General features: G+C 45.2%; 2 protein-coding genes and 1 long non-coding RNA gene across 16 annotated transcripts in view; 1 reads left to right on the top strand and 2 right to left on the bottom strand.

The window, feature by feature from the left end:
• ythdc1 (YTH N6-methyladenosine RNA binding protein C1) overlaps positions 1–2,554 on the bottom strand; it is a 54,783-nt gene extending 52,229 nt beyond the window's left edge. For 3 of the 7 annotated variants that reach the window (XM_072589114.1, XM_072589117.1, XM_072589120.1), the window contains exon 1: positions 2,374–2,554. In XM_072589114.1, coding sequence (XP_072445215.1) covers positions 2,374–2,401 — 28 coding nt within the window. In that variant the 5' untranslated portion in view covers positions 2,402–2,554. The remainder of the gene's footprint in view (positions 1–2,373) is intronic. The other 4 variants (XM_072589115.1, XM_072589118.1, XM_072589121.1 and 1 more) reach the window with 2 other exon arrangements.
• Positions 2,555–2,574: 20 nt separating this feature from the next.
• The window catches only part of LOC140490693 (uncharacterized), a 76,254-nt gene continuing 56,921 nt past the window's right edge, over positions 2,575–21,907 (top strand). The window contains exons 1-2 of one of the 2 annotated variants that reach the window (XR_011963228.1): positions 2,575–2,708; positions 6,122–6,262. This is a non-coding gene — a long non-coding RNA (uncharacterized lncRNA). The remainder of the gene's footprint in view (positions 2,709–6,121; positions 6,263–21,907) is intronic. The other variant, XR_011963227.1, reaches the window with a different exon arrangement.
• LOC140490617 (UDP-glucuronosyltransferase 2A1-like) overlaps positions 9,550–21,907 on the bottom strand; it is a 121,514-nt gene continuing 109,156 nt past the window's right edge. For all 7 annotated transcript variants that reach the window (XM_072589127.1, XM_072589128.1, XM_072589124.1 and 4 more), the window contains one exon: positions 9,550–12,265. In XM_072589127.1, the coding sequence (XP_072445228.1) occupies positions 11,983–12,265 (283 nt within the window). In that variant the 3' untranslated portion in view covers positions 9,550–11,982. The remainder of the gene's footprint in view (positions 12,266–21,907) is intronic.

The raw sequence follows: 21,907 nt of genomic DNA, 5'->3' as shown, positions 1-21,907 counted from the left end.
GTATTTCTCAGGCCCTGGGGATTGATCAGCCTTTAAACTCAACTTCCTCAGAACCATTTCCCTATTAACACTGATTTCGTTCAGTTTCTCCTTGTCTCTAAATTCCGTGCCCAACATCTCTGGTACATTGTGTGCCCTCTCGTGAGCAGAGAATGAAAGTATATAGTTAGTCAGTCAGATGTTTTGTTGTTCCCCATTATAAATTCCCGATTCTGACTGTAAGGAACCTACATTTACCTTCACCGACCTTTTTAATTCAGTTTTAATGGCTACCGCAAGCTTATTCAGAATATTTTCCCTTTCTTAGTCTCTTGAGCTCTCTCGCTTAATTCTAAACTAAGTCTATTTCTTACATTTGTTGTTTTTCTGGCCAAATTGTATTTCTTTTCTTTGAATCTTGGATGACAGGAGATTGGAGAATCAGGCAATGTGGGGCAGAGTACAGCAGGAGAGGTTGAGTTATTTGAACATAGCATTTCTTTCTTAAGCAGAAGCGCCAGTAAACAGCCAAGTAAAATCTAAACCCTCTTCACCAGGTAGATAGTGACAGAGTCCTGCGAGCAGATAGTTGGAAAAACAAGGGGAAAGGCAGTTTCATTACTAATTGCAGGTCCTATTTGGCAGCACAAGTACCAAACTTTGACCTTCACAGGATGGGAGAAATGAACACCCAGTGAAATTTAAGGCAAGTGATATACAAGCATTTAAAAAAAACTGAGAATGCTCCATGCTCAGATTATTTGAACTTAAACTAGACAGCGATGAACAGCAATTCATCAAATTGGTACAAAACAGCCTAAATTCTAGCTGCCAAGAAAGAAGCAGGTTCCAACTTTTCAATGGACAAACAGAACCATAGGACTGGAATGTCTAGTAGTTGCACTGGCAGAGGAGCAAGCAACCAGCTCATCATTGATTGGAAAAAGAACTTTCAGAATGCTGGGACTTTCAGTACTGCTTTCCACAACCAAGAATATTTCACGGGTCATTTACTGTCAGCCAATAGCACAAATTTTCAGATAAGAAATACTATAAATAGCCACATTGTAACAACCAGGCAATCTGTCATACAGGTCTTTCCTTCTTTATCCTCCTAGACACCCACTCAATGCCTCATTTTTCCCAGTTCTGGCAAAAGGTCATACAAATAAGGTACAAGAGCAGGCCACCCAGCCCTTCAATAAGACCTTGACTGGCCTGGTCACCAACTGGAACCATTAACTGTGCTTCTCACTCCAGATGATTCTAGACCTCCTAGGAATTTCCAACACACTGCGCCTTCCTGTTGTCCCCTGTTGAAACCATCCCCCCCCCATTGACTCTGCATTCAACCACACACTGACAGTACTTTTGAAATCACAATCACTCAAGAGTATCTAGTGTGTTTCATGTTGCTGTTGATTGCTTCACTGATCATCTCAAATCAGTGCCTTCTCATTCCCAACTCTAATCAGCAGCTACATTTTATATCTTATCTGTCCAGAACCTCATCATTCTGAAGTCCTTTTTAAGGTTGCTGTCAAACTTCTCTCAGGAGAGCATGGCCAATTTTGCTCCAACTCACCCACATACTGAAGCTCCACAAGGAAGCTTAGTTATCTTTCCTGCACCCTTCAGCTTTCCATAGACAATCTGAATATAATTTAGTCCTGAACCAATACTTCACAGGTAGCCGGATCATGACCTCCGGTGCTGCTGAAATCTCACGTTTCTGCTTTCAAAACCTAGGATCCTGTGCATTTTACGAACCATTTTCAACCTGATGTGCTATATTCGGCGCAAAGGCCCGCCAACGTTTCCGCAGCTCGCTCAGAACGGCAACCTTTGAAAGGGTGTACTATCTCTGTCTGATCTGCCAACCAGCCCGGGAAGGGAATGGGGGGGGGGGGGGGGGGGGGGAAATAAAAAAGCAAGCGTCCTGGGTTTGGAGATGCCGGTGTTGGGCTGGGGTGGACAAAGCTTTTCAAAAAAATAATCACACAACACCAGGTTATAGTCCAACAGGTTTAACTGGAAGCGCACTAGCTCCTTCATCAAGAGTCCTGGGGATTGACTCCGACATCGGTAACATGGCGGTCGGCGAGGCCTCCGCGACCTTCCCGGCCGGAGCTGTCCAAATGGTGCAGCACCACACGGACTGAGTCGGGGCAGTCGATCGCCAGACCAGCCCCCGGGAGAGTTGGGTTGGGTCGGGTCGACGCGGGCGCCGTCTCCCCTCCTCCCTTCGAACAAAAGAGTCCCACGCAATTGCAGAGGGGGGGGGAGTGGGGTGGGAGGGAGAAAGGAATAGGCCCGGACCCTACGCGCTGCCCTCTTCCAACTCCCACATAACACACCGATGCAGAGTGGCGACGACTGGCCCGTCGCTTTTACCTTTATCGTCCGGGATCTCGGCCGCCATGGGCGAGGCGGTGTGGGGTGGGGAAGGATCGCCTCGCTCCGCCCCCCGGGGGTTGCCGCTGCTGCTGCTGCCACTACAGCTACCACCACCGCCGCCGCCGACAGTCCGCCCGTCGCTCGCAAAATGGCGCCGCCAGCCAGGATCGCCGTCATCCCAGGGGCCTCCGCGCCGGCGCGACGTCACAAAGGGCGACGACGCGACGTCACAATCGGCGTCAGCCCCCTTCCCGCCCCCCACCCTCCAGTCTTGGGCACCTGCAGTGGGGAAGAGTTTGAGCAAAGCTTTCAATGGAGAAGTTGTTCAGGAGGTAAACATCATACACTGGATCAAAAAAAAAACAAAGTAGAGCGCATTTCACCTGTTATTGCCCTAACGCTAGTGTTATTTCGTTTTATCAAAGATTAACTGAACATATGGTATCACACTGATACATAATGCTGGAACCCAGCATCCTGATTGAAGGTCCACCACTGGACACATTCATTGTCTTAAAGGCCTTGATCGATAATAATAATCCCCAAGTTTTATTTTCTGTTGTCCAACGGTGTTTAACTTTTGTTTTATTAAAGATTAACTGAATATGTTACCACACTGATGTGTATTGCTGGAACCCAACATCTTGATTGAAGGTCCACCCCTGGATGCATTGTCTTAAGAGCTGAACCTGTGTTGCTGGAAAAGCGCAGCAGGTCAGGCAGCATCCAAGGAGCAGGAGAATCGATGCTTCGGGCATGAGCTCTTCTTCAGGAATCAGGGCTTTTGCCCGAAACGTCGATTTCGAAGCTACTTGGATGCTGCCTGAACTGCTGTGCTCTTCCAGCACCACTAATCCAGAATCTGGTTTCCAGCATCTGCAGTCATTGTTTTTACCTTGCTGCCTGACCTGCTGCGTTTTTCCAGCAACATATTTTCAGCTCTGATCTCCAGCATCTGCAGTCCTCACTTTCCCCTACATTGTCTTAAGGCCTTGATCTGTAATAATAATCCCCAAGTTTTATTTTCTGTTGTCCAACAGTGTTTGACTTTTGTTTTATTAAAGATTAAATGTACATCTGTTTTAACGGATGCATTGCTGGAACCCAACTTCCTGATTAAAGGTCCACCCCTGAATACAGCAGTTTTAATGGCCTTGCTTTGTAACAGCGGTCTGCAATTTTTGTTTTTCTGTTGTCCAACAATGTTTAAGCCGTCCATGGGCGAATGATTCATAAAAATGTTTGAAATAATATTCCTAAAGCTTTTACAGCATGGAAATTGTGTCTGCACCAATTACCAAGCATCTATTCTCATCCCATTGTCCAATATTTGGACTATAGCCAGGTGTGTTTGAATGTTTCAAGTGCTGAACTAAGTATCTCTTAAATGTCTTGACACTCAATTGGCTCACCAAAGGGAGCTGTACAATTTTTGTTGCATTCTTTTCTCTTATATTCCTCACTGTAATGTAAAAGAGTTGAAACACAATGCCAAAGTGGTTTTAATATGCTCCTAAAACCTATTTCTCTGGCCAAGCTTTTAGAAAAGTAATTGCCTTTGTGGTATTATTGCTGGACTTTAATCCACAGACCCAGAAAATGTTACAGGACCCAGGATCGAATCTGGTGGAATTTGAATACAATAAAAATCTGAAGTTAAAAGTTTAATAGTGACCATGAAATCATTGTTTTCTGTCAAGAAAAACATATCTAGTTCACTAATGCCCTTCAGGGAAGAAAACTGCCATCCTTACCTGGTCTGGTCTATGACCAGACGCACAGCAAAGTGGTTGACTCTTAACTGCCCTCTGGGCAATAAGAGTTGGGTAATAAATGCCAGCTAAGCCAGCAATGTTCTCGTACTATGAATGAATAAAACAATTTAGCCCATATACAATCCCCAAATCCAGCAGTCAATTGATTTCAATCATAGCTGAACTGCCTCTTGACATCATCTATCTGCCATAAGTTCCATGATCATAAACTCTTCTTTATTTATTAAACTATGCTCAAGAAAGTTTAGTCTGTGCAACCTGTCCCCATAATCTAACCCTCCTAGCCCCAGAATCATTCCGGTGTTTTTCTACTGCACTTCCCCAAGGTCAGTGAATCCTTCTGGTGGGGTGCCCAGAAGCGAATGGAGTCCACAAGAAAGTTTTTGCAACTGTGACATAACCTCCACCCAATTGAGATTATGGCCAGTATTCCATTTTTTTTTAAAACAGTTTGTCATGATTTATATCTTTTTCTATTGTTCATGCAACATGGTCATCACAAGTGAGGAATCCCATTATAGCAGCTGGGGAATTTAAATCTAGTGAATAAATCTGGAATTGAAAGCTGGTTTCAAGAGCATTAACTAACAAATATATTGATTTGGATCACTAAAGTCCCTTAGGGAAGAAAATTTTACCTAGTTTGATTTACGTATGATTAAACACCCACTGAAATATGACTGATTTAACTGCTTCCTGAAATGCAAGCCAGCTAGTTCGAGGGCAAAAAGGGATGAGGACCAAACACTTAGCTTGTCAATGATGCCCAAACACCATGGAAGAATAAAGAATGCAATAATACCACAAGGCCAATACGTTGTTAAAGCTTAGCCAGAGAATAAGGTTTTAGGAGCATGTTAAGACCATCTTATTATTGTGTTTCAACTCTTACGCACTGCAATGAGGAATGTAAGAGAAAATACAGTAACAGGTACAGTTTAGCAGAGAAGGCCATACCATCCTGATGTCGCCAGCCAGGTTGGTGCAGAAGGACATAAGAGATATACAGATCCCTTAGTCCAACCAATCTATGGTGACTGTAATCCTAAACTAAAGCCTACACTCGACCCATATCCCTCCAAACATTCCTTATTCATGTTATCTATTTAAATGTCTTTTACTGTTGTAAAAGTACCAACTGTACCCACAACTGCCACTTCCTCTGGACATTCATTCCACACACAAACCACTTTCTGTGTAAAAAGGTTGTCCCCATTTATTTTTTTATATCTTTCTCCTCTTACCTAAATGCCCCATAGACTTGAAATCCCCCACCTTAGGGAAACGACACCTGCCATTCACCTTATCTATACATTTCATGATTTTATAAACCTCTATAAACCTCTGATGCTCCAGTGAAAAACGTCCCAGCCTATCCAGCTTCTCCCCATCATCCAAACTCTCCCTTCCTGGTAAATCTTTCTGAACACTCTCCGACTTAACATCTTTCCTATAACAGGGTGATTTGACTGGACACAGAATTCTGGAAGAGGCCTTATCAATGTCTCATATAACCTCATCATAACACCCCAACTCCTATACTCAAAAGTCTGAGCAATGACGGTGCTAAATGTCTTCTTAACCACCCCCTGTCTATATGTGATGCAAACTTTAAAGAATTATGTTCTACTTCTCCACCCAAGGCCCTACCTTTAATTGTATATAAGTCCTGCCTTTGACATCGATCTCCTTTACTCTGCCAATGTAAGTGCCACAATCTTCTCTGCTATATAACACTCACTCTTGTCTCTGCTACTGCACCCATCTCCCACCAAGAATCATACTCTGCCTCTCTCATGACTGCGTGTAACATTGCCTCACTCATTCTCGTTCCCCAGCAACCTCTCGCACCACTAGCCCTGCATGCCCCATGTGCTGCCTCCTCAGTTGCTTAGAACACCTCACCATCTTTCTCCCATATGCAACAACCACTGTTACCTCATTCACTTCCTTTGTTTCTGTCATTACAGGAGAAGAACCTGCCCATAACAAAGCAGGGTGAGCTTATATGGATAAAAGTGTGCCCAACTTCCAGATCTCACACCCCCACCACGAAGAGAGAATTCTTGCTATCACAGGAGAAGCTGAAATATTTGGATCCCATCAAATGAGTAAGTAACTTTATTCATTCCGCTGTCATTCTCATATTAACCGCCCCGTTCCTCTCATTCATTGCACACCACATCTAACCACAGGTTGAGCAACCCCTCTCTCGCAGGTACCTCCAGCCTCTCTATGACCTTTGCAAACAAACACCCGACTTCCCCAGAAGCACCTTCCTAGATCTCTGATGCCGAGAGTACAGACGCCTCAGATGAAGCATTGGCAAGGATGCCTCCTGCACCGTCACCAGCTCAGAACACTGACACCTTGGTGGGAATGTTTGGAATCATGAATGTTGAAATATAATCTAGTGAGCACTTCATTGCAACAGCTCCATGGCTAGGCAAGGAAGAAATTCCCTAGGCAGCAGGCATTTGGAAGATTGCCAGAGAACAGGCATCTGCTCAGTCTGAGGCAGGAGAGGCCCCTGTAGTGCTGGTAATCAGAAACTTCATTGCAGTGCATAAGACAGAGCAGCAATGGCAGACAGGCATCTGGGATTTAATGACAGCAAATCCTACAACAGTCTGTCTGCCTCCAATGGACAGGTTTGCAGCTGCCATGGAGAAACAGGCTGAGCATGCGCAGGCTCCTGCACTCCATTGTCACAGCAGTTGGTCTGCAGGGCAAAATGCATGGAAACGAGGGATTGTTGGCTCTGGTGTAGATAACTCCTTTATACAAAATGACCGACCGATATCAGGAGGCAATCAGCCAAAGGCGGAACCACACACACACGTGCACACACACACAGGGTCTTCTGACTTTCCACTCAGGATACTGCAGAGGTAGCCAGGACCCTCCCCAACCCTTCCACCCCTTAGACGTTCAATTTGAGGAGGGTCAACTTGGCTCCAGCAAGGAGGCCCTCAGCATGACTGGCCTCTGTAGATACAAGGATTCCTAGGGTCATCCGACTAAATCTTCAGGGACAACAGGCGCCACTTCAGCTGCAGAACCGGGCAATTCACAGAGACATACAGGGAGACAGAGGAGCAAGAAAATGTATTGTGGGCACTTTGGTGGCGTGGGTGATAATTACTTTCTTGTCACTCACAGTTGATGCATAAGATACATGTGTTTGTGAGTCTTTCTATATAGGCACTACATTGAATGTACACACTGTCCACAAGCACTTTATGGCCACAGACAAGATTCCATGGATAGAGGGCTATGGTGAGAGCCTACTGCACCTTCTGGAAGCAGGGATACAATGGTATTAGGTCATGCTAACAACTTTAGCTCTCCTGGTTCAACATCCCTGATGTTTGGCACTCTCTGTATGCAAGGGTCTAGTTGTCAATGAGTTGCCAGCAATGCCAGGTAGATGCAACAAATCGAGAAGGTTAACTCTCCAGATGGCCAAGGAGCAGGCAACTTATGTGCTGTAGATTTCATGGGTGTGTGACTCATGTTCTTTCCATTTAAATACCCTGGGAAAGTTCAGTGTTTGTTAAAGTCCCCTCTTTCCGGGCCATTTACCCTGCCTACTCACAGCAGTTTCTTTCCCCATTGTACAGTTTCAATTTGCATCACGATCGAAGATGACAGTGAGTGCTCCTCCACCAGCAGCTTCCGACCTCAGCCTAAATGCGGCAGTGAGCCCCCCAATACCCACAACCTTTTCCTCGTGGCCAATCCTGTAAATCTGCAGGCTTTACACTTCTCAAAGACCCATTGATCCCACGTGGCCACACCTTTCCCAAGCAGCCACTGGCATGTGAGGTGACCATGTCTGGTACAGTCATACATTTTCCATCTCTTTAAGCCAAGGTGCTCTTAATGGTGGACAACCCTCTCATGACTCACCCATTACCCCTTTCCCAGCCACGCTCTATTGTGTCCTTCCCTCAACCCAAGCAAACCTTGTCCCTCTTCATAATTTTACTGTGCCTTCCACAGAGCCTGAAGGCTGCAGTGCCTGTGAGTAACCTGTTGATGCTCAGTACCATGGTTGTACATGCTCCTTGACCCCATGCCACTCCCCCTAGCTCTTTGAAAGGACATTCTAACCATGGACCAGACCCTCAGCCAACATTACTGGCCAGCCCTGCGCAACATATGTCCACAGTTGTGACTGTTGCATGTACATCTCCCCAACCATGTTAGCCCTTCCTCCCAAACTGGCAGTGATGCAGCCAAAGGACCGACTATGACCCACTCTCCATACAGCAGTGGCATGGACTCCCAACTGAGAACAGCCCAACCAGACACCTGACCATGGCTGATTCCCTGGACTGGTTTGGAACTGCCCATGATTTATTGTGCTGGGAACCCTGGTGGATGGGTGCCACCATGGACTTCAGTGTGGTCTACTCCCTTAAGGGCTGAATACATAGCTGCCTGTTTGCTACACATTCATTGCGGTTGACATGGTGGCTGCTGGCTCATGGTGTCGGTGTGATATTGATGGAGCAAATTGTCTTACAGCAGAATGTGCAGTCCCTCCACTGTCGACTGCTAAACAGCAAAGCAAACAGCCTGGTTAGGTACAAGGCAAGGCAGGGATGCTGCAAGCATATAGGTAAGCATCAAGAGAGCGAGCATTAAGAGAGCAAGTCAGCATCCTGAGACACAGCCTAATTTTGCCAAGAGGTGTGGTTCTGTGCCTGCATAACAAGTATCTCTATTGCAGCCCTTCTGTACAAGTTGATAGTAAATCCTGCAATGTGGGTTGGTGCTCCCTGAACTTCCTGCCAGTGTATCAGAGGGATTCCAGGATAGCTGTGAGGGCTTTCCAAATGTTGCATGCCAAAGTCTGTGGAGGAAGTATACATGCAGCTGATCTATCTTGTGCTGTGCTGCAGTTTTGTTTGTAGGTGACATCATTCAGAGCAAATGGTGAGCTAAATCCACTGAGTACCAGCTCTGGTTTCCTTGTCGTGTTTCCCCAATGTCAAACTCGTTTGGTGAATTTGGTAAGAATAGGAGGCCGAGGTGAGTTGAGCCGTTTAACAAGGCATTTAGCAATAATCGCAGTCAATTGGTAACTTGCCACTGCCTAATATGAATTTTATCACATTGCTTGTGAAAAGCATAAAAGGTAATGCGAGTTGCTCCTGGTGTCAAGATGAGCCTCACCACATTTGTCACCCGATTCTGTCACACATTCCACCATATCTCATGTCACTCAAAAGTGTGAGATTCTGCCCAAAGATTTTACTCTCTATATAGTTTTGAGACCATCATAAGTGGGCAAGTTGTATTTATAATTCGTAATAAAATAGTTCACATCTTCATTCTGTTAAAGCTATTGCTTAAATGAGTGAAACTTGAAAAAAGTAAACAAAGCAGATTTTGAAAAATCTCATTTTATTAATTATTATTAAAACAATTTGTAATACAGAAATCTATATTTACTTTCACTTTTACAGTGAGGATGGGGCTGGGAAGTGGTTACCCCACCTGATAGCAGAAGACACACTCTCAAATTGGTCCTTCCTCAGATTTGAAGGATGTTTTTCAAAAATAAGATAAAAAATTTCACAAAGCCCATAATATGAGTTAGGTCTGATTAGGAATTAAATGTAGTAAGTTCCTAAGTTCACTCATTTTAGAGTTACAGCTAAATTAATTCTGCTGCCTCACAGTGATATAGTAGTAAAGCCTAGTCTCGAGTACTCCTCAAATTTGTTTGAGAATGCAGCATGTTTTGCAATAACACCATTTTAAACACTATTTCCTGCTTGCTAAAAATAAAATAATGTTTCAAAGTTGTGTCAATAGGGGTTTATAGAATGCTAATTAAGTCTGATATTTTAAAAATCGTTACGTGCAAACACAGGAGCATTTCATCAGTAAAATGATTGAAGAGATCATGTCCAAAGGGAGATCAATATTGATGAAGATGGCCCAATGAATAAAGAAAACCAATGACCACCCAGAGAGATAACCCACCAGTCATTTAGCCCATGCTTTGCAGACTTTGTTGCAAGTTTGGCAAGTCTTGTCTGAAATCCATAGGGTTATGATTTCATGCCCATCAATGGCTGAAGTTTCTTGAGGTGTACTGAGGGACTGCTGCACTGGCGGTTGTGTTGACTTTCAGATGAGATATCTGCCAAGTCAATGCAAAAGGTCTGAGAGGAACAAATTACTGCAGATGCTAGAATCTGAACTGAAAACAAAAAATGCTGGAGATGACAGTGGGTCAGGCAGCATCCATGGAGAGGAAGCAAGCTAACGTTTTGAGTCTAAATGAGTATTCATCAGAGCTCATATGAAAAGGTTTTCTACCAAATTGTTTTAAGCTGGCTGAGTGTGTTAAATTTCTCAACTACACAGTTTGGCAGAATATTTTTTTTTGTGTTTATCTTGTAGAGGAGATGGGAAGTGAATCTTGGCCACAACAGATCATTTGGCAAACCAGTTAACAGGGTTGTGTGTGTGCACACCCGCGCACATGTAGTGAGAGGGAGGGTGTAAGAGAGTGAGTGAGTGAGTGTTTTTGGGGTTTTTTTGCGTTTGAGTGTGTGTGCACACACACATTTGTGTACATGTATGTTGTGTATGTGTTCAGTGCAGTTGAGTACTCATAATGGAAGTGGTGAAAACACGCCAAATACTCTAGCTAGTCCCTTCCCTCCTCTTGCCCAGTTCCTACAATTCAATCTCTTAGCTCAGTGCTGTGGCAGGATGAATTTGTGGCCTTGTGAAGTAACCTATCACATATTAAGCCATTAAATTGGGAAACCCTGTATCCACAGCACACTGTTAGTTATTTTGGCTGTGGAAAACAAGGCAAGAGTAGCTGCAATGACAGACGGTGAACTAACCATAATACTTGATGGGAGTTTTTTGATGAAGGAATAATTAGAAGCCCTAATCTGGCAAATTCAGTGCAACATTTTGACCTGTGATGATTGCATATTTCTCGTTATCAATAGTTAGAGCACTGAAGCATAATGCAGACTTCCTGCCAATCTTTCTTCTGGTGTAGAGATATCACTGTGCAAATTAATAAATGGACAGATGTTTTCAAATGTCTTGTCCTCAAACTACTAAACAACATTCACACCTGGGCATATATCTTGATTCCTTTTTCATCACAGAGTCAAAATCCTGAAACTCCTGACCTATCAGCAATATCTTTATCACACAGATTGCAGTGAGAAGAATCACAAGTATCTTTCCAAAGTTAGTAAGAATGACACCCTTGTCCCCCAGAATTTTTTTTAAAGCTTAAAATCCAATGATTTTTAGGCACAATTTAAAATTTGACAGATGCAACATTGCAGTGCAATGAATGATTCAGCAGCGAGTTGAATGATAGAATTATAGAATCCCTACAGTGTGGAAACAGGCCATTGGCCCAACAAGTCCACACCGACCTTCCAAACAGTATTCCAGCCAAACCCATTCCCCTACCCTATTACTTTTCCATTTTCCCCTAGCTAATGCACCTAACCTACACATCCCTTCACACTATTGGCAATTTAGCATGGCCAATTCACCAAACCTGCACATCTTTGGACTGTGGGAGGAATCCCACACAGACACAGGGAGAACGTGCAAATTCCACACAGACAGTTGCCCAAGGCTGGAATTGAACCCGGGTTCCTGCTGCTATGACTATCAATAAATTGATAATTGATTCTGATGATTTTTTTTTGATCCTTAGTTTTGATTAAGCATATTTAGACCACCATGTAATTTTAACCCACATTAATATAACTTTCAAAGTCGTTAAATGGTGTTATAAATTTGTCACCTTATTCATTAAAGACCATTATTCAACCTTGTTTTTCTTTTCCCTAGTACCTCTGCATTTTCGGCAGCAAAACATGCAGCATTTTGTGAAGGCAAATACAATGGCTGCTAAACAGATAAACAGAAATGCTATCACATCCAGGCAATGGTACTGGTACCAGGATAGGGAATGTGCTTCAGGCCGCAAATGTTGAGCTCCCCCGTGGCGCATTACAAACTCAATCCAGAACACCGCTCTCTCCAGTGGAGTCATTGGCTGGTCATGTTGAATCCGAGATAACTTCAGTGCATTTTCTTTGTAACTAAGAAAAACATACGCAGTTTATTTTACAATCTCACTTCGTTTTGTCCAAATACCCAGGTATGAATAATGACTTGCATTTACAAAGTGACTTTAACATAATGGGAAATCCCAAGGAACTCCACAGGAATGTCATCAGACAAAAACTGTCACAGAGCCAAAGAAAATGACATTAGGACAGGTGGCCAACAACTTGGCCAAAGAAGTTCTGTTTTATGGAATATCTTAGAGGATGAGAACAGGGTGAAAAGCAGAGCCAGAGCTTAAAATGATTACAAAGATAGGCCAATGGTGGGACAGAACAACTGGAAAGGCACAGAATTATTTAAGATTATTGCGCTCGAGTGGAATTTGAACAGAAAATTTAGAATTTTAAATTTGAGAATTTAATGGGGCAATTAACCATATAGATCAGTGACCATAGATATGTGGGCAGTATAGTGTTGTTTCCTTCATGTATGCTGCCCTACTCTGCAGCTCACCATCAAAGGTGAAACAAGCAAAAGGAAGCATAGGTAACTCAGGAGTAGCAAAACTAATATAGTTATTTTCATCTGAACAGCAATGTCCGCATTTCATGTGCACAATACCAACATTTATTTGAGATCAGTTCTATCAAACTGGTTGATTATTGACAGAATTGGAAGAATTACACTGCTAGAAGAAACTTTACAGTAAGATCAAACATTTGCAGGATTCAGGTCCATTGATCAATGACATACAGCACAGTATTATTTACACTTCATGCCAAATGCCAATATTTGTTGTTTATAACAACTGTTTTGACGAGCCTAACTGAAAAGTACAGAAATCCTTGCTCCCTTTACCAACCCAACCCCAGAGTCCTTGGCATTCTTAAAAATAACAATAGGAGGGAACAGCAGAGGAAGTGCTGGAAGCAGGAGGCAAAGGGAGTGGTGTAAGTAATATTCAGGGATAGAGAGACAGGAGGAAGCCATTCTCCCCGGTGAACCAATTGAAAGGCGAGCTCCTGTTTGGCAAACAGCTAGTTTTATCAGGCAATCGCTTTCATTTTTGCAAACTGTTGAATATCCTCTGGGTCATTGAACCTAGAATGTTTGTTAAAGTCAGAAAATTACTTCTGTTACACTCACGAGTCATCAAGCAAGAGCAACATCGACAAAACTAGATCCAAAACCTTAACTCACATTTCAGATCAGTGATGTTTGTTACAAAGAGATGTTTCTATCTATCTCACCTCCTCACTAGCTTCTCTTTGCATGATTCCTAACTGCTGCATTATGAGCAAATTTGTGCGCATTGGAAACTGGTCTGACTGTCCAAAATGACTTCATTGAACATCAGTCTTACTACAACAACTGATATCAAACTACTCATGTGTCAATACTGTTGGCAATTTCAAAGTGACAGCAAATCAAATACTAATTATGAATACTTGGGCGCATGGAAACTCAAGCCCACAGCTGTCTACATTCTTCTAATTGGTGGTGCATATTTCTTGATAATATCAGACAGATTCTACGTTTTTCAGGCAATCCTGGTTACTGCCCCAGTAGGCTGGGGACTATCAACAGCATCCAGGATTCAGGGTCATAGGCAAAATTACTTACTAATACTAGTCACTGCTCTTATGGAAGGAATGATAATGCTGTAAGGTTTACTTGACTAATGCCTGGAATTACTGGATTGCATTATGAGGAAAGGCTTTATTGCCTGCTCTAGTCCTACATTTTATGGTTTAATGGTTCAACTCGAGGTTCATATTCTAGGGCATATGGAGATAAGCAGTAAATGCTATTCCAAATCCCATAAATGCATTTTCCAAACTCACCATCTTAAGTGAACTTCTATTGAATTTTATCAACAATGAATACATTCTTCCTTTGAAAAGGATATCAACACTGTACACAATACTCCAGATGCAGTCACACCAAGGTTCTATAAAATTGTTGGAAGAAATCTTTACATCTGTACTCAAATTCCTTTGTGATGAAGATTAATACACCATTCTTTATCAATTATTACACTTCTTTGCTAGGTTTTAATGACCTATGAACAAAGACACCCAGGTCACTTTGGACACAAACATTTCCAAACCTCTCACCATTTAAGTAATTATTTTTTCTCTACTAAAGTGAATAATTTTACAGTTATTCACATTATATTCCATCTGCCATTTTCTTGCCCATTCAGTTTAGATTCCCTACAGTGTGGAAACAGGCCCTTCGGCCCAACAAGTCCACACCGACCCGCCGAAGCATAACCCACCCAGTCAGTTGGCCGGTTCAAATGGGAAAGGCCACAGCACAGAAACAGATAAGTGAATAGTTTTAAGTATAGCCTTGCTGTAAATCTACAATAGTGAGTAGAGTGGGTTCTTTCTTGATCATACGTTTTTACTGGGATTGGTCTCTTGATTAAATTTTAAAAATATAAGCCATAGGTATTAAGTTAGCCTGGAGCAGTGTTTGCAGAATAATAAGGCAATGTTATTTACTGGGTCTGTAGATTAGAAGAACCAAAATGACCTTTAGTACAGTGGTATTCTCTTCTTGTCGGATGTGGGAGTTTCAGGAGAGTTTAAGGGTTACTGAGGATTATATCTGCAATAAATGTTGTTGATTGCGAATCCTGTCAGATCGAATGGATCGGTTGGAGCAACAATTAGAGGCAGTGAGGAATTTCATGGCATGAGGGGGCACTATTGGCTCTACCGCCAAATTCTAGCCACCCGATGCCTGGAAGAAGAATGCTTCATCTTCTGCCTTGGGATCCGCCAACCACACAGGATCAATGTGGATTTCACCAGTTTCCTCATTTCCCCTCCCCCTACTTATCCCAAATCCAACCTTCCAACTTGGCACCCCGTCTTGACCTTCCCTCCCTGTCAATCTTCCTTCCCACCTATAGGTCCACCCTCCTCTCCGACCTATTACCTTCACCTCCACTTCATCTACCTGTTGCATTTCCAGCTACCTCCCCCCGCCCCACCCCCTCCCATTTATCTCTCAGCCCCCTTGGGCCACCCCCTCATTCCTGATGAAGAGCTTATGCTCGAAACATCAACTCTCCTGCTCCTCAGATGCTGCCTGACCGGCTGTGCTTTTCCAGCACCACACTCTTTGACTCTGACCTCCAGCATCTACAGTTTTCACTTTCTACACGTGGTAGATGCCTGCATTGCCATCTTTCTGCTGTTAATGACATTTTCTATCTATGGACAGCAAATCAATGCTACAAACCCAAATACCAGCTTATTCCGACAGACAAAATGCTCATTTAGACCTGCCCCAACACATGTGATGGCATTGGTTTCCTGTACAGTGCATCTGTATATAGCCAACTGCAACATCCTGCAAAGGGCTCCAGGAGATCTTGAAGAATCAGAAAGTGTGGTGCTGCTAGCCACTGGTCGCATCCCTTTGTCTAACCTTAATAACATTTTTTCAATTTCAATACACCAGTATGAGTTGGCAGTTAAATAGCCTCAGCAGCAGATTACTATCTTTACTGTAACGTTTACAAACCTCAGCAATTGACCATAAAATTCAGCATCACTCTATCCATCACTGATTTGTAAAGTGCCCAATGACAAAAGTAAACAATTTGTCACAAAATGTGAACCAAAAGCCTTTTACCTAATTGGGCAAGAAAATTGCATAATGATTGGAATTATTTCCCGTTATTTCTTCAACTCCCTCAGTTGGACTTTCACGGTGAGTTCCAGGAAATCTCATGGCATCAGATCAAACATGGGCGAGGAAAGCTCCTGCTAATCACCACATATCGCCCCCAACCTCAGCTGATGAATTGGTGGTCTTTCCTATTGAACACCACTTAGAGGAAGCCACTGGAAGGTGACAATGTATTCTGGGCAGGAAATTCCAGTGTCCATCACCAAGAATAGCCAGCAAGAACACTATTGACTGAGCTGGTCAAGTCCTACAACACACTGATGCTACGCTGGGTTGGCAACAGGTGGTAAAGGAACAAACAAGACAGAAAAATATACTCAACTTCAGCCTCCCTTATCTGCCTGTGTAGATGCATCTGTCTATGACAGTCTCTATAGAAGTGACCATCACACAGTCCTCATGGAGATAAAGTTGCAGCATCATATTGAAGATTAGCTCCATTGTATTGTATGGCATACAATCACCATGGCAAATGGGACAGACTAGCAAATCAAGACTGGGCATCCATGAGGTACTGTATGCCACCAGCAGCAGCATTGTGCTCAAAGAAAATCTGAAAACTCATGGCCCGGCATAAACCGCACTCTCCCATTACCATTAAGACAACGATCAATCCCTATTCAATAACAAATACAGGAGGGCACATGACAGCAACAGTACTAGGCATATCTTAACAAAAAGGTATTAACCTTGTGAAACCTGTGACGATGCTGCTCCTTTACCAAGGTTACGTTTTCCATGGCTTTTTTTTGCCAGAGAGGTCATAAATGACACAGACTCTGAAAAGTCAGAGTTTGGATGGGTTTAATTATAGCTAACAGACACTGCCTCAAGCAAAATGATTTCAAGTTTTTAAATAAGACACTTGTACTGGAGTGGCCAGTTCTCCCAAATCGGTTTTTCTCTGGTTTGGTATGGTTTTAGCACAGTAGAGTTTTTGAAGCTGCTGGACCCAAAGAAGCAGGTCCATGCTGGTACTCTCCCTCTGACATCTCTCCTGTAAAACCCTGTGCTTGATTTTATCTTTTGTGCCAAGGGGTGTTTATAGGGATTGTTGCAAATATTTGGAACAGCATCATGAAGTTGGGATCATCTGTGGTGTTTGTGGATAGGTTAAATTATTCAGTATTCTGTTCTCTTTTGTTTGTGTTTCATTGGGTAAGTAAATCTTGTAGATAAATTGTGTTCCGTTTAAAACTAAGTGGTTTGACCAGCTGCATCACTCCTGGAATATCCGTGTTACACCTGCTTAAAACAACTAGCAATGCTAGGGTCTGGGCTACTTTCTGGAAATGTTTTGAGGGGGTGTGGCCTAGTCTATAATAAACTCCAACACAAGAATACCTGTGTGCGAAGAAACATAAGCATGACTGGGCTAAGCAATTCCACACCAATGGACCATTTCCAAGCTGTGCAGTCCTGCCACACTTCATATCAATTAAACAACTCATTAGAAGAGGCGGTTTCACAAATATGCGCAGTGAAGAGGAAGCCCAACAGTACAAATTATAAGGTTTAATCTTCAGTCTAAATTGGGTAATACATCTCATTCTCCTCTGGAGGGCGCAAACATCACAGATTCAGTCACTCTGACTACCTCCAAGTAATATCAAGAAAAGGCTTAAGACATTAGACGGTCCAAAGGTTCCTGAAAGCATCCTGACAATAGTACTGGAAAAAACTGTGCTCCAGACCTTGACATGCCCCCAGCCAAGCTGTTCATGGACAGTTACAACAATGGCATCTCCCTGACAAGGTGGCAAATTGAAAAACGTGTTGCTGGAAAAGTGCAGCATCAAAGGAGCAGGTGAATCGACGTTTCGGGCATAAGCCCTTCTTCAGGAATGAGGAGGGTGTGCCAAGCAGGCTAAGATAAAAGGTAGGGAGGAGGGACTTGGGGGAGGGGCATTGGGAATGCGATAGGTGGAAGGAGGTTAAGGTGAGGGTGATAGGCCGGAGAGGGGTTGGGGGCGGAGAGGTCAGGAAGAAGTTTGCAGGTCAAGAAGGCGGTGCTGAGTCTGAGGGTTGGGACTGAGATAAGGTGGGGGGAGGGGAAGCTGGAGAAATCTGCATTCGTCCCTTGTGGTTGGAGGGTTCCTAGGCGGAAGATGAGGTGCTCTTCCTCCAGGCGTCGTGTTGCCATGGTCTGGCGATTGAGGAGGCCAAGGACCTGCATATCCTTGGTGGAATGGGAGGGGGAGTTAAAGTGTTCAGCCCCGGGGCGGTTGGGTTGGTTGGGTGTGGGTGTCCCAGAGGTGTTCTCTGAAACGTTCCGCAAGTAGGTGGCCTGTTTCCCCAATGTATAGGAGGCCACATCGGGTGCAGCAGCCACCGCAACAAACCATGACGTCACTTCCGCCCCCACTGACCATGCACCCTCCGCGATCACTGCCCAGACAACCACCTCCACGATCGGCAGGAAGACCATCGCCAACAGATTCGCGGCATCCGCGGGGTCCACAACCACCGAGAATAACAGCGTTTCTGCATTCGCCGCAGCCACCTCCGCCCCCGGAGTTGCCATGGCCGCATCCACTTCCGCCCCCACTGACGTCACTCGCCTGCACAACAACCACGCCGCATGCGTCTCCGCCCCTGCGCTGATCCCCATCCCCACACCGATCCCGCCCCCACGCCGATCTCCGCTCCTGTGCTGATCTCCACCCCCACGACTAACTCCACACCCACGCCTAACCCCACCCCCACTCCCAGCTACAGCCCCACACCAGGTCCTAGCTCCCAGCCCTGTCGTATTTTCACTATCCCTCCAGACCTCCCCCTCTCTGAGGATGAAAGATCAATCCTCAGCAGAGGCCTCATCTTCATCCCCCTACGCTCCCAGATTAATGAGTTCAACACACGGTGAGACATCGAACAATTCTTTCGCCTCCGCGCCTACTTCTTCAACCAGGACTCCCGCCCACCCTCTGACAACCCCTTCTCCCGCCTCCAACACACCCCATTCACCTGGACACCCCGTGCTGGCCTCTTACCTGCCCTCAATCTCTTCATAGCTAACTGCGGTCGCAACATTGACCGCCTCAACCTCTCCACCCCTCTCACCCACTCCAACCTCTCACCCTCGCAACGTGCAGCCCTCCACTCCCTCCGCTCCAACCCCAACCTCACTATCAAACAGGCAGACAAAGGAGGCGCAGTGGTAGTTTGACGCACCGATCTTTACTTGCTGAGGCTAAACGCCAGCTCGCGGACACCTCCTCCTACTGCCCCCTTGACCATGACCCCACCTCCCACCACCAAACCATCATGTCCCAGACCATCCAAAACATCATCACCTCAGGGATCTCCCATCCACCGCCTCCAACCTCACAGTCCCACAACTCCGCACCCCCCGTTTCTACCTCCTGCTTAAAAGCCACAAACCTGACAGCCCCGGCTAACCCATTGTCTCAGCTTGCTCCTGCCCCACCGAACTCATCTCTGCATACCTTGACACGGTCCTGTCCCCCTTAGTCCAAGAACTCCCCACCTACAGTCAGGACACTACCCACGCCCTCCAGCTCCTCCATGATTTTCACTTCCCCGGTCCCCAACGCCTTATCTTCACCATGGACATCCAGTCCCTATACACCTCCATCCCCCATACGAAGGCCTTAAAGCCCTCTGCTTCTTCCTTTCCCGCCGAACCAACCAGTACCCTTCCACTGACACCCTCCTTCGACTGACTGAACTGGTCCTCACTCTGAACAACTTCTCTTTCCAATCCTCCCACTTCCTCCAAACCAAAGGAGTAACCATGGGCACCCGCATGGGCCCCAGCTATGCCTGCCTCTTCGTCGGATATGTGAAACAGTCCATCTTCTGCAGCTACACTGGCACCACCTTTTCCTCCGCTACATCGATGACTGTATCGGTGCTACCTCATGCTCCCACAAGGAGGTTGAACAGTTCATCCACTTTACTAACACCTTCCACCCCGACCTCAAATTTACCTGGACCATCTCAGACTCCTCCCTCCTCTCCTAGACCTCTCCATTTCTATCTTGGATGACCGATTGAACACGGACGTTTACTATAAACCGTCTGACTCCCACAGCTACCTAGATTACATATCCTCCCACGCTGCCCCCTGTAAAAACACCATCCCCTATTCCCAATTCCTTCGCCTCCGCCGTATCTGTTCCCAGGAGGACCAATTCCAATACCGAACAACCCAGATGGCCTCCTTCTTCAAAGACCGCAATTTCCCCTCAGACGTGGTTGACGATGCTATCCACTGCATCTCCTCCACTTCCCGCTCCTCCACCCTTGAACCCGCCCCTCCAATCGCCACCAGGACAGAACTCCACTGGTCCTCACCTACCACCCCACCAACCTCCAGATACATCGTATCATCCTTCGTCATTTCTGCCACCTCCAAACAGACCCCACCACCAAGGATATATTTCCCTTCCCTCCTCTATCAGCGTTCCGGAAAGACTACTCCCTCCGCGACTCCCTCGTCAGATCCATACCCCCACCAACCCAACCTCCACTCCCAGCACCTTCCCCTGCAACCGCAAGAAATGCAAAACTTGCGCCCACACCTCCCCCCTTACTTCCCTCCAAGAGCCCAAGGGATCCTTCCATATCCGTCACAAATTCACCTGCACCTCCACACACATCATTTACTGCATCTGCTGCACCCAATGTGGCCTCCTATACATTGGGGAGACAGGCCGCCTACTTGCGGAACGTTTCAGAGAACACCTCTGGGACACCCGCACCCAACCAACCCAACCGGCCCAGGGCTGAACACTTTAACTCCCCCTCCCACTCCACCAAGAACATGCAGGGGTCTTGGCCTCCTCCATCGCCAGACCATGGCAACATGACGCCTGGAGGAAGAGCACCTCATCTTCCGCCTAGGAACCCTCCAACCGCAAGGGATGAATGCAGATTTCTCCAGCTTCCTCATTTCCCCTCCCCCCACCTTTTCTCAGTCCCAACCCTCGGACTCAGCACCACCTTCTTGACCTGCAATCTTTTTCCCGACCTCTCCGCCCCAACCCCTCTCTGGCCTATCACCCTCACCTTAACCTCCTTCCACCTATCGCATTCCCAACGCCCCTGCCCCAAGTCCCTCCTCCCCACCTTTTATCTTAGCCTGCTTGGCACACCCTCCTCATTCCTGAAGAAGGGCTTATGCCCGAAACGTCGATTCACCTGCTCCTTTGATGCTGCCTGACCTGCTGCGCTTTTCCAGCAACACATTTTTCAGCTCTGATCTCCAGCATCTGCAGTCCTCACTTTCTCCAAGTTGGCAAATTACCTGGGTATATCCACTACCATCTAAAAGGACAAGGTCAGCAGATGCATGGTAACATCACCAATTGCAAGTTCCCCTCCAAGCGATTCACCATTCTGATTTGGAATTATATCACCATTCCTGAACTATCTCCCCAGATCAAAATCCTGGAACTCCCTCTCTGTGAACTGTGGCAGATCAAGAAGGCAGTTCACAACCACGTTTTCAAAGGCATCTAGAGATGGACAATAAATGTTGGTCCAACCAGTGATACCCACATTCCATGAATGAATATTAAAAAGATATGGTTCTCTAATGCCTTTTAAAGGAAGGGAATCTGCTGACCTCACCTTGTCTGGCTTAAATATGACTCCAAACCTTGACTCTTATTCTACCAAGTCATTCAGTTCAATGGCAATTATGGATAATCAACAAAACATTCACCGTGCCAATGATGCCCCCACATGCCATGAAAGAATAATGGAAAAAAATGCACTAAGATGGAGGACAGAAAAAAATTACTGGCTGTAACGGACTGCTCCTTTTTTGAGGTATTTTAGGTGCTGGAGGTGATTTCTTCGAATTCCTAAGAGCAGCAATTACTGTTTTATATGCTGTTGCATTGTTTTGGAACTTTTGGAGAAAAAAAGTCAAAACCAACAGCAGTTTTAAAAGGGAGAAAGACAAACAAAGGCAGCAAGTACATGGTCTGTAAGGG

The sequence above is a fragment of the Chiloscyllium punctatum genome, chromosome 2 (genome assembly GCF_047496795.1).
Source record: "Chiloscyllium punctatum isolate Juve2018m chromosome 2, sChiPun1.3, whole genome shotgun sequence".
In the NCBI taxonomy this organism is placed as follows: Eukaryota; Metazoa; Chordata; class Chondrichthyes; order Orectolobiformes; family Hemiscylliidae; genus Chiloscyllium; species Chiloscyllium punctatum.
The sequence above is the reverse complement of the archived record's forward strand: the minus strand, read 5'-3'. Positions and strand labels throughout refer to the sequence as shown.